Consider the following 17,471-nt stretch of genomic DNA (forward strand, 5'->3'; position numbering starts at 1 on the left):
GTGACAACGTGGTAATACAACAAAGCATAACATCAGGCCTTAAAACGTTTTTTTCGTCTTGTTGCAAATCTTTGGTCTGAAGTGAACTAGGGCTTATGACAACAAAAGGCCCAAAATAGGGACGCCAGGGTTAATGTGGTTAAAAAGTAACACTTTATTATTCCTTTGAATGTTTCTTTCATTTGTTTCCTTGCTCAAGGCGAGAGGCCGGTTCGGTCGACTCCCTTTTATGCTGGGAGACAGACTCTGGGAAACATGGAGACAGTATGAGGAGGAGGAGGACACATGGATTCAATCCGGGCCCAGCTGGGCTGCATGGGAGCACATAGGGGCACCATCGCAATGTTCAACATTATCTCTATGTGTTTGTTGCAGGGCTAAACTAAACCATTATTAGCAGCCACAACACTGCAGTATTCCTTTGTGTGGGTGGCATCTCTCAGAATGCCACCGGAACAAGTTGTACTGGTGGAAAAAAGTACTCAAATGTTTTACTTAAGTATCAATACTGCAATGTAGAAGTACTCTGTTAGATGTAAAAGTCCCAAATACAAAATGTACTTGAGTAAAAGTACAAAAGTAGTGGTATCGAAATGTAACAAAAGTAAAAGTACAACAATCATTTAAAATAACAAGCTCATCTACAGGCTCTACAAGCTCACAACGCGTCGCAATGTGACTCGTTGTGAGCTCGTAGATCGGCTATTTTCAAATAGGCTGGGTATAAAATAGGCCTAAGTGATTAATATATGTTTTATAATGTAATCATTTATATCTGTATCTATAAGTAACCAGGAACTAAAGTTTTCAAATAATTGTAGTGGAGTAAAAGTACAATATTTGCCAATATTTGAGATGTAGTGGAGTAGAAGTAAAAGTATAGACAATTGGAAATACTCCACTAAAGTAAAAGTACCTCAAAATTGTACTTACTGTACTTAAGCACAGTATTTGAGTAAATGCACTTAGTTACTTTACAACACTGCCACAGGGGGTTCTAATCACATGAGCCCTATTCCGGGGGCGAACATTCGAAATAGCTACATTCAGTGAAAATACAAGCTCTAAATCTAATCCAAGCTAATAATAATAAAATTAAACTAAACTATTAGTTAGTTATTAATATTAGTATTAATTATTATTAGTTATAGTTATAGTTATAGTTATAGTATATATATATAGTAGTTATATATATAATATATATAATATATAATATATATTATATATATATATATATATATATATATATATATATATATATATATATATATATATATATATATATATATATTTATATATATTATATATATATATATATATATATATATATATATATATAATTATAATATATATATATATAGTAGTTATAGTTATAGTTATTAGTTATTAATTATTATTAGTTATAATATATTAATATTAGTATTAATTAAACTAACTAAACTAAATCTAATACAAGCTCGAAATCTACAAGCTCACAACATGAGGCGTTGTGAGCTTGCTAAAGAGACTTGTTTTGGAGGGAAAAAGTAGGGGGCCAAGGATATATCCCTGGGATACCCCCCGGTCAACAAAGTATATAGGGTTTAAGTGGTTAAATATGTTTGTATGGCAAAACGGCCATCTTGACAACAGAAAGTGCTACAGTACGTCACCGGCCTCAGGGACGTCACAGGCTCTCACAGGGTGGGGGGAATGGACTTTCGGTGGACTATTACTATACCCCTTTTTTACACTTTGGCTATTCATATTCAAAAATAGCAGATATACAAGCTCTGCCGCGCTATGAGCTTGTAGATCTGCTATTTTTGAAAAATCGTGAAAAACATTTGTAACTGTCAAATGTAAACACATTTTGTATTTTCAAAATGTTGCATTTTTTGGGCTGATTTTGTTAGTTTTTTTGTGTTTTGGTTACTTTATTTCGGTTTTAGGGTTAGGGTTAGGTTATTTAATTCTTATTTTTGCCTGATTTTACCGATTTATTATCAAAAAAAATGTTTTTATTTTTTATTTTTTCAAAAAGTGGGGGGTATGAAATCACGGATCTGTGAGAGTGAGGGTGTTGCGTCGTACGCACAGTGAATGGCCGTGACGTCCCTGTCCCTTTAAGTCGATAGATGGAGATCCTGGAAGTCATCAGTGTACGTACAACATCTGCTATTTTTTAAACATTTTTTTTTAAATCTTGAAAGTCTGAAAAACTTTGAATTAAGCATTTTTAACACAAATTTTCTGGGGGGTCCCTGGCACAAAACATTTTCAGATGGAGGTCCACGGCCAAATATATATATATCAATTTGGGGGTCCTTGGCACACAAAAAAGTTTGAGTAACCACTGCTCTACATTACACGTACAGCGCAGTGCCCACCGTGATGCCCACATACATGCCCATATCAATCCTATGTGAGTTACTGGGAAAAAAAGGCTCTGAAGTGTTGGGCGGCGTGGTGAAGCTTTCCCATCATCCCCTTGGGGAGGATGGTTCCAACTTCCCTATCGCTCCGTGGTATCGTCCAATCAGAGAGCTCGGCCTGGTGGCGTAATCGCTGTCATTAACCTATCAAGGTTTACCCACGGGTTTGTGGCTAGCTTTTGCTTTCTGGGGCGCCCACCGGCCCCACCTTCTCCCACTTTCCCCTTGTACAGATAAAACCAACATGGCCGTTCCTTATGAAAGCTTCCCCCCACACAGCCTCTGGGGAGAGGCACGAGAACACAGGGGACTAATTGGATTCATTTGTAAAATAGCGGTGGGAGATTTCTGGACATTATCTGTTCATGTACCCATGACTGGAATGGAATGCTAGGGCTCAACTCTTTGCCTCTTGGACATTCTTAACCAAAGTGGCACCATTTCAGTTAAAATGTGGTCTTTCGGTGGCCCAGAGCGGTTTGCTTGTTCTTTTTATTGAATTCTCATGTTCATTAACCCTTTAAGACCGGGAACGCATCTGTGTCATTTTAAGATTTCTTTGGCTCTATAAAAAAAGCAGATATACAAGCTCATAGCGCGGCACCGAGTGCCGCACTACGGGCTTGTAGATCTTCTTTTATTTTTTTTTATCGTGAAAATGTGTGCAAATCTTTAGTTTGAATATATATATACTTTTTTAAAGCGAAAGTTTTTAACTCAAATCTTTGCTTCTGGGGATTTTACAAATGTCTTCTAAAGTTTTTTTTTTCCTAAAGTTTTTTTTTTTTTTTTTTTTACTTATGTTGCTATATTTTCAATGGTTTTCAAACTTTTTTCATGTCAAGGACCCCCAAAATATATATTTTATATATATAAAATATATATATATTTTATATATATATATGTATTTGTCCGTGGACCCCCTCCCATCTAAATAAATTTTGTTCCAGGGACCCCCAGAAGCAAAGATTTGAGTTAAAAATGATTTGCACACATTTTCAAGATTTTTCTAAAAATAGCAGATCTACATGACACACATGCGTTCCCTTCCCGGCCTTAAAGGGTTAAATAATGAATCCTTCTTGAGTGCTCGTACTTTTTTCCTCCCTTCTCTTTTTGGTACAATACAAGCCCTCAGAAATCTCTTACAAAAAAAGCCCAAAACGGACAGCTGGGATGAAATGTGGTAGTAATACTTTGCAGCACAGTGAATGGAGCCTTGTGTCAGCATGCAGGAGAGAGAACACTGGATGAGGTTGGAGTTGGTTAATGGAAAAAAAAGAAAATAAAATTAATGGTATGTGGATGAAAGTGAAAGAAGTCATCACGGTTATTAACCACTTGAACCCGGCAAATTCGCCGTTACGACGCGTTTTGAGTTTGAAGTTTTGGTGTGTAGATGGAAAAAGTAGTCCCGCTGTTGTTGTTGTAACTCAGGTCCATTTCAGTAAGGCTAGAGCAGTAGTTCTCATTTTTTTTGGTGCTAAGGACCCCCAAATTGCTATAAATGTGCACTGTAAGCTTGTAGATCTGCTATTTTTGACAACACATAAATGGATAAAGTGGTGTGTGTGCGTGTGTGTGTGTGTGTGTGTGTGTGTGTGTGTGTGTGTGTGTGTGTGTGTGTGTGTGTGTGTGTGTGTGTGTGTGTGTGTGTGTGTGTGTGTGTGTGTGTGTGTGCGTGCGTGTGCGAGAGAGAGAGAGAGACACACAAAGAGACAGAGAGACTCCAGGAGGAGGACAAGCGAGTAAAGGTTTCAGCTGCTAGCCAGAGCTAATTGTACACAGTAAAGTTGCAACCGCTCCTATAAGAGGGTTTAGGACCCATCCGTGGCGAAAGTTTTTCTTTCGCTGTGACGCCATGCTGTGGAAAACACGCCCATAGGCTAAGCTTTGCAGGACGTGCTGTGATTGGCTAGCGAGACACATGATGAAATTAACTTCAAACTTCGCAGACGCGCTGTGATTGGCTAGCGAGACGCATGATTAAATTAATAATAATGTAAACTAGAACCAGGAGACCTGGTACTGCCAGACCCCTAGTGGTTGAAATCTGAATGGCCGGGCTTCGCATGACGTGTGTCCCTTCTATGTCCCTTCTATGACAAAAGGGGGACAGACTTTTTTGGCTGGGGCCGGGGGACAAAGTGACATACCATGTATGGAGAAAACAGATACAAAGCCTCATGTAAGTCCCGACCCCTTGGGTCTTAAAAATGTAAGCACCGCTCAATTTACACTAGGTGTGAATTGATCCATGCCGTGACGTGATTGACTGATTGATAGACTGTGATTGGCTAGCAAGACGCATGATGAAATTAATAACTCATAAATAGCACCGCTCACTTCACACTGGGTGTGATTTTTTTTACCTAAATTGTTCTGATGATTGTGAGGAAATCATATAGTGAAAATAAATCAAACATCCACATTGGAGCCAGGCAGAATGGCATGGCACCTATGTGGATCTCAAGATTTCATGTGACCTGATGTCAGTCATCTATGACAGTGGTTTTTCAACCTTTTTCATGCCAAGGACCCTTAAATTGATATACATTTGGCCGCGGACCCCCATCTGAAAATGTTTTGTTCCAAGTACCGCCAGAAGCAAAGAGTTAAAGATGTTCGCTTTAAAGATATATATATATATATTGACAGATTTGCACACATTTTCAAGATTTTTCAAAAATAGCAGATCTACAAGCTCATAGCGCGGCACTCGGTGCCGCGCTATGATATCTGCTATTTTTAAATAGCCAAAGTGTAAAATAATGCTTTTTAGCTCAAATCAAAAAGTGACACAGATGCGTGCGTTCCAGGTCTTAATGGGTTAAATATGAAACATTATGTGGAAAAAAATAATGCATGGAGTACTACTGTACAAGTACTAAGTTGGCCTCCTGCCTGGCTGTGTGCATACGAAGGTTGGCAGTGATCTGTCCAGCCAACCACAGCATGGCTCCGGACAAACACACAGACAGACCCCCTTGTGAACTGAAATTCACCGTAAAAAAGACCCATATATGTCTTCTGTCTATTTCTGCAGAGACATGCAAGACAGAGCCATGTATAGGCTCCATGCACAGCAGCCATTTTGGAAAGAAATTGGGCCTCTTCCTTACTTCCTTCACAGGCATTACCAATGACACTAATGAAGACTCTGCTCCATTTAGTGTAGCACAGTGGTTCTCAAACCTTTTTAATTTCAAGGATCCCCATAACTCTCTCAAGAGTTACACACCCGTAAGGGGCCATTTGGAACCCTCTCTAGAAACCATGAGGGTCCCAGGACCACACTTTGAGACCCACTGGTGTAGCAGAGTGTTTCCAGTGAGCCAACATGCACAATATCAGCACCCTGACTCTGTTTGACCAGAAAGGAACAGAGCCTTCATTAGTATCATTGGTAACACCTGTGAAGGAATTAAGAAGAGGCCCAATTTCTTTCCAATATGGCTGCTGTGCATAGAGCTCATTAGAGAGTTGCGTCATCAGCAGAAAATGAAGTGAACGGAGGTGACGCAACTCTCCTTATATGGCTCTAATTCAAGAAGTGTGCTCGTGACGTCAAACGTGTCACTTTGCGTCATCGGGTGTATAGCGATTTGACGTCACAAGCGTACGCTTCATTTATATATATATATATATATATATATATATATACACACACAAGAAATAAGGTAGCCGTTTCTTTCCCCACACTATGGGTTAGTCATAGTTAGTCAAACTAATTGATTTAAATTGATTATGAAAACATATGTAGATGGACTGTACCAAGCACGGACCAACCACACAAACAACTCCAACTTCCACGGGAAAAGAATACTGAACTGCAAAAGGATTAAAGAAATCTTTACTGACACTCCGTAACCCCCTATTACACCCTCTATTACACCCTCTATTACACCCTCTATTACACCCTGTATTACACCCTCTGTTACACCATCCCTGTAACGATTCGGGTTGCTGCTATAGCTGCTGTTACGGTGTCTCCGACGCTACGGTACGGATAAATAATGTTATCTCTGTCTTCGCCGTCCTCCCCAGGTTCAGCCGCAGGCCCGAGTACGGATCCAGGTTCAGCCGCAGGCCCGAGACCCTCCCCAGGTTCAGCCGCAGGCCCGAGACCCTCCCCAGGTTCAGCCGTAGGCCCGAGACCCTCCCCAGGTTCAGCCGTAGGCCCGAGACCCTCCCCAGGTTCAGCCGCAGGCCCGAGACCCTCCCCAGGTTCAACAGCAGGCCCGAGTACCGATCCAGGTTCAGCCGCAGGCCCGAGACCCTCCCCAGGTTCAGCCACAGGCCCGAGTACCGATCCAGCTCGGCCCGACACAGGAGAGCCACTCGAAGGAGCGGGTTGGGACTCTGACTCGGATCCGGCGGGTCTTGGGATGTTTGACTGTGGCGCCGCGGCGGTGAGACTGGAGTTTGAGGCAGCGGCGGACCGTCTCCAAGAGCTGGTTCAAACGGCGACCAGGGACCAGCTGTTATACTTGTACGCCCGCTACAAACAGGTCAAAGTGGGGAAGTGCCATACTTCCCCATCGGGCTTTTTTGACTTTGAGGGACGGAGGAAATGGCAAGCCTGGAAGCAGCTGGGAGACATGGGGGCGGAGCGGGCCATGCGGGAGTACGTCTCCTGTGTCGACGCGTTGGATCCTGAAGGCGGCGGCCGCCGCGGCGAGGAGGAGAGACGTGGAGCAGAGGAGACGAAGAGCGGTTTCGGAGGACCGGTGTTCAGCCGTCTATACCGGGAAGAGACGATCAGGGAAGAGGATAAGAACATCTTCGACCGCTGCAGAGAAAACGACGTCGACCGCGTCGGCCAGGCCATCGATTCCAGGGAAGTGGACGTCGACGCTAGAGACGAAGGGGGCCGGTCTCTCCTGCACTGGGCCTGTGACAGAGGACACGAGGAGCTGGTGTCTCTGCTGCTGCGGAACAACGCCGACGTCGACCGTCGGGACGACGAGGGACAGACGGCGCTGCACTACGCGTCGACGTGCGAGTTCGCGGACATCGTGGGGCTCTTGCTGAACGCGGGGGCCGACCCGTCCATCAAGGATCTGGAGGGCTTCGTCCCCGAGGAGGTCACTGGATCCAGTGCCATCGCCACCCCCCCTTCCAGTCCACCCCCCCCCCCATCCAGTCCTATTGCCCTATGGTTCAGACCAAACCACAGAACCCTCTTGTAGCCCTCGAGACTCTTACGGTACATTTTAACAGCGGGCGACTCTCGGGCGATCGCCGGGCGACATCGTCCAAAAGATAAAGAAAATCCATCTTTCATCGCCCCCCCGCCCACTTCGCCCTATCGCCAGTAGTTGCCGGCTCTCATAGACATATAATGCACTTCCAGAAAATACTATCCTGATCGCCCGCTGTTAAAATGTACCGTTAGGCTCCACTGGCTAGACCTGGGTTCTCAGTGTTTTAATTCAGAGTGATTTTATTCCATTTCAAATGCTTTAACTTAATTTAATCATTTTATTCAACTCTTATTGTCTCCGCCAGGCCGAAGGCGAGTATGTTTTCACTTTGTCCGTCCGTGTGTGTGTCCGTCCGTCCGTGTGTGTGTCCGTCCAGCTCCATACATGGGCAAATGGTCTGTGAACACCTAACATTGGTCAAGCTTCACGTGACATCACAATATGTACAGTAATATAAATAGGTAAGACAGAATTAACCAGGAACAGTCTTACCACCTCGCCTAGCGGAGACCTTTGCTCCGAGGAGCACATTTTCTAGTTATTATGATGTTATTGTTAGTATTCACCGCTTATTTGGTTGATTGTTTTGTTGATATATAAAACATAAAAAATAAAACGCTTCTCAATTATTTGATTATTTGAAAAAGTTCAATAAATCAATAGAATACGGGATTTTGTTCAACTCATTCACTGCCATTCACTAAATAGCCCAAAAATCCCAGACTGACAGCCAATTTGCGATTTCCTTACCTTTTCAAGTAGTCACAGAATATGTGTCTACAGTATGATCGACCCCCTGATGGTTGCTAATCACGGAGGGTTTCACTGTGCTTCCATGAAAAAAATAGAAATGTCATCGCGACCTCCGGTTCGCTTGTTATACCCAGTTGAAAATAGCATGTCTCGCCAAAAATACATAGTAAAAACACAGGAGCCAAGACACAGAATATTTCCCAAATATTTTAACCAGGAAGTGAATGGAGCAGCAAATCTTTGGATCGCGTTATCTCCTGGTTCTGTGTGCAAAACGAAAACAAAAAGAGACGTCAAGAGACGTCATTGGCACTGTGGGCACTCGATTTACAGCCGTCAAAAGACGTCATTGGCAGTGAATGAGTTAAAATCAGCCAATGTCCCTGTAATGTAACTCTGACAGAGTACAAATGGAACCAAATGGACATATGCGTGGGTCAGAAGGTTCCATTTGTCCATTCTCAGAGCGAAAAAAACTCTCAGGATTGTACAGTTGTGGGGCGCAAAATGGCCGAGCGGTTAAGGTGCATACCACATATAGGCTCTATTGCAGCCTGACAGCGCGTTGCGGGTTCGATTCCCAGGGCCCGATGACCTTTGTAGCGTGTCATTTCCTGTCTCTCTCTCTCCTGTTTCCTGTCACTCTTCCACTGTACTATCCAATAAAGGCAGAAAATGCCAAAACATATAGAGAAAAATAGCGCCACATCGGCTTCCGCGCAGCCATTATGGCGTGCGGCTCTGGCAGAGAACGACACCTCAGCGCACTTATCACCACGGGGGGGGAGCGGTAAACAAACAAAATGGATAAACACATACAAACAAACCACCGATTCTGGCCTCTGGTTGTGATGGCTCGGAGAAAAATAGCTCCCTCTCCACCCTTCCTGTACTATACACACACACACACACACACGCATGCACACATGAACACAGACATTATACGCATGAGAGCGCACGCACACGCACACACACACACACACACACACACACACACACACACACACACACACACACACACACACACGTCAGAGTAGTACCCTGGCTCTCTGTCCCCGTGGGCACCAACAGAGCCCCTATTTCAGGTCAAATTGAGCATATCGCCCCTGGTCTTAGATAAATGATTACATTCTTCGACCGGGCCTTCGTTTGCTTTGGCCCGGGCGCGCAAAATAACAAGCCCTCGACGAAACGTTTAGCCTCGCCGCGCGGCCCGCCGTGAAATCGTGCAGAAAAAAATGCCAAGCATGACTTGAACCTTGAACCCCCCCCCCGCCCCCCCGGTCCGGGAGCATGCAGGAGGACGAGAGGGGTTCAACGTGAATCAGGGAGGATATGGGAGAGAGAGGGCGAGGAACCTGGCTTTGCCAGGAATCTCCACGCTCTAAACATCTATACGCTCTGAAAGAGGATGAATAAATGCCTTTTGTACGTTAGTTGCAGGAGGCGAGCTGCCGGATGGAGTCCAGGGCGTTAACACGTTAAGACCGGGAAAGCATCTGTGTCATTTTTAAGATTTCTTTGGCTATTCAAAATTACAAAAAAAATGTATTTTTTTTTTAATTAATTTGAATTAATTTTAATTCATTTAATACATTTTTTATTTTTTTATTTTGTATTAAAAAAAAAAAAAAAAAAGCAGATCTACAAGCTCATAGTGCGGCACCGAGTGCCGCGCTATGAGTGTGTATATCTGCAATTTTCTTTTGTTTTATCGTGAAAACTTGTGCAAATATTGGATTTTTTATTTTTTTTAAAGGGAACATTTTTGACTCAAATCTTTGCTTCTGGGGGTCCCTATTACAAAATAGTTTGAGATGGGGCCAAATACACATAATCTTGGGGGTCCTTGACATGAAAAAGTTTGAGAACCACTGATATAGAAACATACGTTTTTAGGATTTAGAAAACATTTGTAGAATCCCCCAGAAACAAAGATTTGAGTAAAGAATGTTCGCTTTAGAAAGTTATATATATATATATATATATATATATATATATATATATATATATATATATATATATATATATATATATTCAAAAGATTTGAACAAACTTTTTTTTTTTAAATAGCAGATCGACAAGCTCATAGCGCGGCACTCGGTGCCAGCGCTATGAGCTTGTAGATCTGCTATTTTTGAGTATAGCCAAAGAAATCTAAAAATGACACAGATTCTTTTCCCAGGTCTAGCTGGGTTAATAGGCCTCTGTGCATAACCAAAGATCCTTCATTGACCAAAGATACGCCACTCCGACCATGCAGGCGGAAAGTTTCCGTGGCAGGATATGAAGCCAATAAGGAAGTCATTAAAAACGTTGCTGTCCTCATTAATGGCCTCAAAGGCGTCGCTATCTCACCCTCCTGCTTGTTGCGGAATCCGTTCCATGCCATTAACCTCAATGTGTGTCTGACCGGACTTTACACTTGATTGTATTACCCCCAGTGGTGGAAAAAGTACTCATATTTGTTTTACTTAAAGGGATATTTCACTTTAAAAAAAACTTTGGGTCATTTTATCGTCTACTCAGGCTTTTGAGAGCCCCCCAAACCGTTTTTAAGTTGCTTGATTCAGTATTTAGATATTTGATATCTAAATCACGTATTAGGAGGGCAGGGTGAGTCACCAGAACCAAGGACGGGTGTTTTTGATGAATCTAACATGTTAAAAATGGAGTTTGAAGTTATAATGGGTTTGTATAGGAAGGGGGCGTGTCTGACAAAATGAATATCAAATATCTAAATACTGAATCAAGCAACTTAAAAACGGTTTGGGGGGCTCACAAAAGCCTGAGTATAGACAATAAAATGACCCAAAGTTTTTTTTAAAGTGAAATATCCCTTTAAGTAAATGTATCAATACTGCAATGTAGAAATACTCAGTAAAATGTCCAGAATTCAAAAATGTACTTAATGTACAAAAGTAAAAGTACTCATTATGCAGAATGTCCAATTTCACAACTTTTCAAATGTATAAAAATCTTTTGAAAATAGCAGATCTACAAGCTCACAATGCGTCGCATCGCGACGCATTGTGAGCTTGTAGATCTGCTATTTTCAAATGGCCCGAAATGTATATAGGGGCTGAAGTGGTTATTGCAGGTTTTGTAATTATAATCAAAATCTACAAAAGTAAATAGTAACTAAAGTTTTAAAATAATTGTAGTGGAGTAAAAGTATAATATATTGCCTCTGAGATGTAGTGGAGTAGAAGTAAAAGTATTGAAGATTGGAAATACTTCAGTAAAGTAAAAGTATACCTCAAAATTGTACTTAAGTACAGCACTTGAGTAAACGTACTTAGTTACTTTACGCACTGCTATATAGTGTTTCCCACTCAAATCTGCTGCCCAGCCAATCAAACAAGCCGTATAATGCCACCTTCTGGAAACCACCAGACTACAAGTTATATGCAATGATGCAACAAAGCCCATTTAACTCTGACAGTGTTACAGATGTAACCAAATGAACCCGCTTAAACGGCTACATTTTTGTACACTAATACGAATGGATACAAATGAGAGTTACGGTAGCTTGGTCATGTTATAATAATAACATCAGAACACCAAGTTGTTGCTTTTATCTGTCGGTACACCAAGCAAGCAACCTCAATCTGTACTCCCACACATAATAAACACACACACAACACACACACACACACACACACACACACACACACACACACACACACACACACACACACACACACACACACACACACACACACACACACACACACACACACACACACACACACACACACACACACACACACACACACACGCACAAACACCATTATCACCAAACCACTGGGCATATGTCATCCCCCCCCACCGTCCCCCCCTCTCTCTAGCGGACCACCTAGGATAGCCAGCCAGATGAGGCCTTTGGCCAGGCATTGTGGCGTGTGTGTGTGTGTGTGTGTGTGTGTGTGTGTGTGTGTGTGTGTGTGTGTGTGTGTGTGTGTGTGTGTGTGTGTGTGTGTGTGTGCGTGCGTGCGTGCGTGCGTGCGTGCGTGCGTGCGTGCGTGCGTGCGTGCGTGCGTGCGTGCGTGCGTGCGTGCGTGCGTGCGTTCGTGCGTGCGTGTGTGCGTGTGTGTGCACGTGCGTCTGTGTGTGTGTGTGTGTGTGTGTGTGTGTGTGTGTGTGTGTGTGTGTGTGTGTGTGTGTGTGTGTGTGCGCGCGCGCGTGCGTGCGTGCGTGCGTGCGCGCGTGTGCGTGCGTGTGTGTGCGTGTGCGTGTGCGTGTGCGTGTGTGTGTGCACGTGCGCGCGTCTCCCGCTCAAGCACCATGACGTCTGTCTAAGTCATCTCCCACACACACACACACACACACTTGCCTCACCGCATTTTACGGCCATGCTGTTTTGACTACGATAGCTTTATCGACAAACTGATAGGACAGCAGCAGCAGGTCCTCTTTAAAAAAAAAAAAGTGCAATTGATGATGCACAGTTTGCCCTCCGCTGACCTGGACTTCAGCCGTTGTAATATATACTCCCTTTACACTGTAAGACCTCTGAGTGTACAACACTTACAGCTACATTTTGCAAAACAGCAAAAGCTACTTTTGCTGTTTTCAATGGTGTAAAGCGGTGGTTCTCAAACTTTTTCATGTCAAGGACCCCCAAATTGACACTTATTAGCCCACAGACCCCCATTTCAAAAGATATGCCAGGGACCCCCATAAGAGAAGATTTTTTATGGCTCTAGCAGTGATTCTCAACCATTTTAATTTAAAGGATCCCCAGTTTGACATGTATTAGGCTACGGACCCCCATTTAAAGACATTTCTATCACTTGGACCGCAATTTATGTTGTAAAATCTATGTCATTTTAACTCTGAGAGTGTACAAATGGAACCAAATGGACCCTAACGGGTCCATTTGGTTCCATTTGTACACTCTCAGAGTTTAGGGTCCATTTGGGTCCATTTGGTTCCATTTGTACACTCTCAGAGTTACAGACCCATAAGGGTCCATTTGGTGCCTAATCTATCATTTAGCTGGGGACCCCCTGGAACTCCCTCAAGGACCCCTGGGGGTCCCCTGACCCCACTTTGAGAACCAATGGTGTAAAGTATATTCATTTCATTTACTGAAGTACTGTACTTGGGTCAAACTTTTAGGTACTTTTACTTTACTGGAGTATTTCCAATTGTCTACACTTTTACTTCTACTCCACTACATCTCAGAGGCAAATCTTGTACTTTTACTCCACTAGAAGTATTTGAAAACTTTAGTGACTAGTTACTTTGCATATATAAATGATTACTGTAAAAAAATATATATTAACCACGTTAGCCCTATTTTATACTTAGGCTATATGCGACATGTTGGGAGCTTGTAGATCGTCCATTTTCAAACATTTTGATACTTTCACTTTTGGTACTTAAAGTACATTTGGATACCAATACTTTTGTGCTTTTACCCGAGGGAATTTTGAATTGCGGACTTTTACTTGTAACAGAGAAACAGAGTTTCTACATTGCAGTATTGATTCTACATCCCACAGCCCCCTAATTCCCTCTGATATGAACTCTGCACAAATGTAATAACTCTGATAGGGTAAATTTGGCCAAATTTGCATATCAGAGTTTAAATTAACTCAGTAAGACCTGAGGACGCATCTGTGTGTCATTTTTTGATTTCAGCTAAAAAAGCATTATTTTACACTTTGGGCTATTCAAAAATAGCAGATCTACAAGCTCATAGCGCGGCACCGAGTGCCGCGCTACGAGCTTGTAGATCTGCTATTTTTGAAAAATCATGAAAATGTGTGAAAATCTTTGAATATATATATATATATATTTTTAAGCGAACATTTTTAACTCAAATCTTTGCTTCTGGGGGTCCCTGGAAAAAAATGTTTTGAGATGGGGGTCCGCGGTCAAATATATAATTTTGGGGGTCCTTGACATGAAAAAGTTTGAAAACCACTGATATTATAGCAAAACATACGTTTTTTCTTAGGATTTTTGTTAGGATTTAGAAGACATTTGTAGAAGCAAAGATTTGTGTAAAACATGTTTGCTTTAAAAATTGCTTTAAATTTTTTGTAAAAAAAACAAACACGATTTTTCAAAAAAATAGCAGATCTACAAGCTCGTAGCGCGGCACTCGGTGCCGCGCTACGAGCTTGTATATCTGCTATTTTTGAATAGCCCAAAGAAATCTTAAAATGACACAGATGCGTCTTAGGTCTTAAAGGGTTAACAGATTCCTGACTTGTGTACTTCCTGTAGTCAGTGGACTATACAGGGAATGTTACCCGTCGGCCAGAGCCAGTTAGTTGTTGCATTGTGTGGTTTTTCAGCCCGTTCGGTTCAGATCATGATTAAGGCGAGCTGAGCTCTAATGTAATGGGAGAGCTGTTAGTGAAACAGTATGAGGGCCCACAGCTCCCCTGGCTGAAAAGTTCTTGATCTAAAAGCGGCCCGTTCCGGAGACGGGAACCACAAAAACCCCAGCCGACCCGCGTCTGTGTTCCATCCAAACTAAGGAACTGGAACCGTCCGGGACCTTCTTATGTGTTCCTCCTCCTCCTCCTCCTCCTCCACGAGGAATGGTAACAGAAACACAAAAGAGTACGAGAGAGAGACCGAGCTTTACACACAGAGCGTGACCACCGTAAAAAATGTGATCATTTGTCTTTTTAACCCATTGAGACCGGGAACGCATCTGTCTGTGTGTCATTTTAAGATTAATTTCTTTGGGCTATTCAAAAAATAGCAGATCTACAAGCTCATAGCGCGGCACCGAGTGCCGCGCTATGAGCTTGTAGATCTGCTATTTTTGAAAAATCATGAAAATATTGTGCAAATCTTTAAATACTATATATTTGAAGTGAACATTTTTTACTCAAATCTTTGCTTCTGGGGGATTCTACAAATGTCTTCTAAATCCTAACAGTTTTTTGAAAAAAAAACTTATGTTGCTATAATATCAGTGGTTCTCCAACTTTTCCCATATCAAGGACCCCCAAAATTATATGAATTTTGGCCGCGGACCCCCATCTCAAAACATGTTGTTCCAGGGACCCCCAGAAGTAAAGATTTTAGTTAAAAATGTTCGCTTTAAAACAATATATATTCAAAGATTTTCACTATTTTTCAAAAATAGCAGATCTACAAGCTCGTATATCTCGAGCTTGTAGATCTGCTATTTTTGAATAGCCAAAGTGTAAAATAATGCTTTTTTTAGCTCAAATCTAAAAAATGACACACAGATGCGTTCCAGGTCTTAATGGGTTAAAACTCTTTTGGACCAATAAAAAATACCAAAACAATAATTGGGGGGGCCGCTCCTTCTTTTTTTTTTCTCTCTCTCTCTCTTTCGGAAAAGGCAAATTCATTTCTCTGTGCTTGTCATCGCCTCTGAATATATGACGGAGGCAGTCGTAAAACCCGGGGACCTTGTGCATGTGCACACACCCACGTAACGTACGTGCGCGCGCGAACGAACGTGCACACACACACATACACACACACACCAACGCACCCGTCCGTGCGCGTTCGTTCGTTCGCTCGCTCGCCGGGACAACAACCACAAACTGAACAATATGCAGTAACATTGCAGTCGGTCGGTCTTTCTTTCCCCCCGGAGAGAAATCTAGGTCACACTCAAACACAGCCGTTATGAAAAACCCTTCATATTGGAAAGATCATTCTTTGCTACTTCATCTGCAGCCACACAATCGCATACTGTGATCCAAGCACAGCACGGAACACGCTCAACTTGGACCTTTTACACACACACACACACACACACACACACACACACACACACACACACACACACACACACACACACACACACACACACACACACACACACACACACACACACACTGCGTGTGTGTGTGTGTGTGTGTGTGTGTGTACACGTGTGTGTGTGTGTGTGTGTTACACCACATTCAAACATCTACACCTGCATGCTGTTCCCCTTTCCTGCCATAACAGCATGTTGACTGCCAAGTTAATAAAGGACTTCCTCCAGCAAGAACCAAGCACTCAGATGTGCCTCTTCAAAGAGAAAACACAGTTTGGCCCATAAATAAGCCTTAAGAGAAGACAGTGACCTTTTTTTTAACAAGATGACGGTGGGGCCTGCACTTCATTCAACCTGCCTTTCCTTCTGACTCCTCTCTCTCTCTCTCTCTCTCTCTCTAGCATAAAAAGATGTCATCGAACAGACCTCAATGTAAGCAGTGATGCTGTGTACGCAGTCGCCCTCCTGTGGTACGTTGCTGCCACTGCACTTGGGAAAGTCCTGCCGTGGCCTATGACATCGGTTCTCAAAGTGGGGTCCGGGGACCCCTAGGGGTCCTTGAGGGAGTTCCAGGGGGTCCCCAGCTAAATGATAGATTAGGCACCAAATGGACCCTTATGGGTATGTAGCTCAGAGAGTGTACAAATGGAACCAAATGGACCCGTTAGGGTCCATTTGGTTCCATTTGTACACTCTCTCAGAGTTACATTAACATAGATTTTACAATATAAATTGGGGTCCAAGAGATGAAGAAATGCCATTAAATGGGGGTCCGTAGCCCTAATGCATGTCAAACTGGGGGTCCTAGTAATTTAAATGGTCGAGAATCACTGCTAGAGCCGTAAAAACTCTTCTCTTATGGGGGTCCCTGGCATATTATCTTTTCAAATGGGGGGTCCGCGGGCTAATAAGTCTCAAATTGGGGGTCCTTGACATGAAAAAGTTTGAGAGCCACTGGCCTATAAAACCGATCCAGGCTCATCTCTGGGATCAGTCAACATGCTCCGGGGTCTGTTCTGTTCATTTCGGGATTGAATACATACTGTCAAAGTATTGACGTATTCGGTAGAGCAGCAGCAGCCCCGATAATTACAATATCAACTCTGAGGCATCGTATCATCGCTCAGAGTATGGGGACACGAAAAGACAGCCAGATGTGTGTTCATCCCTGGATTTAACCCTCGAAGAGGGAACTATAGGGGAGTTGCTCATGGTCACGCAGGACTCGCTCGCACACGCGCACGCACACACACACACATGTTTTTATTACTATACTTGTGAGGACATCAACACTTTAGGACAGCCATGTTATGAATGCCATTTGAAAATAAT

The 17,471-nt window shown here is 42.8% G+C and overlaps 2 protein-coding genes across 2 annotated transcripts in view; one reads left to right on the forward strand and one right to left on the reverse strand.

Moving 5' to 3' along the window:
- Positions 1–17,471, reverse strand: part of LOC311054168 (ERC protein 2-like) — a gene marked incomplete at both ends in the record, with an annotated part of 344,368 nt that overhangs the window by 178,214 nt on the left and 148,683 nt on the right. The gene's annotated exons all lie outside the window — the stretch shown is intronic.
- On the forward strand, positions 6,431–7,606 carry LOC311053259 (uncharacterized protein; the record flags this gene model as incomplete). Its single annotated transcript, XM_084068720.1, has 1 exon — positions 6,431–7,606. The coding sequence occupies one exon, from the start codon at positions 6,431–6,433 to the stop codon at positions 7,604–7,606; it is 1,176 nt and encodes a 391-aa protein (XP_083924846.1).

Source organism: Gymnoscopelus microlampas (genome assembly GCF_963454915.1).
Source record: "Gymnoscopelus microlampas genome assembly, chromosome: 10".
Classification (NCBI taxonomy): Eukaryota; Metazoa; Chordata; class Actinopteri; order Myctophiformes; family Myctophidae; genus Gymnoscopelus; species Gymnoscopelus microlampas.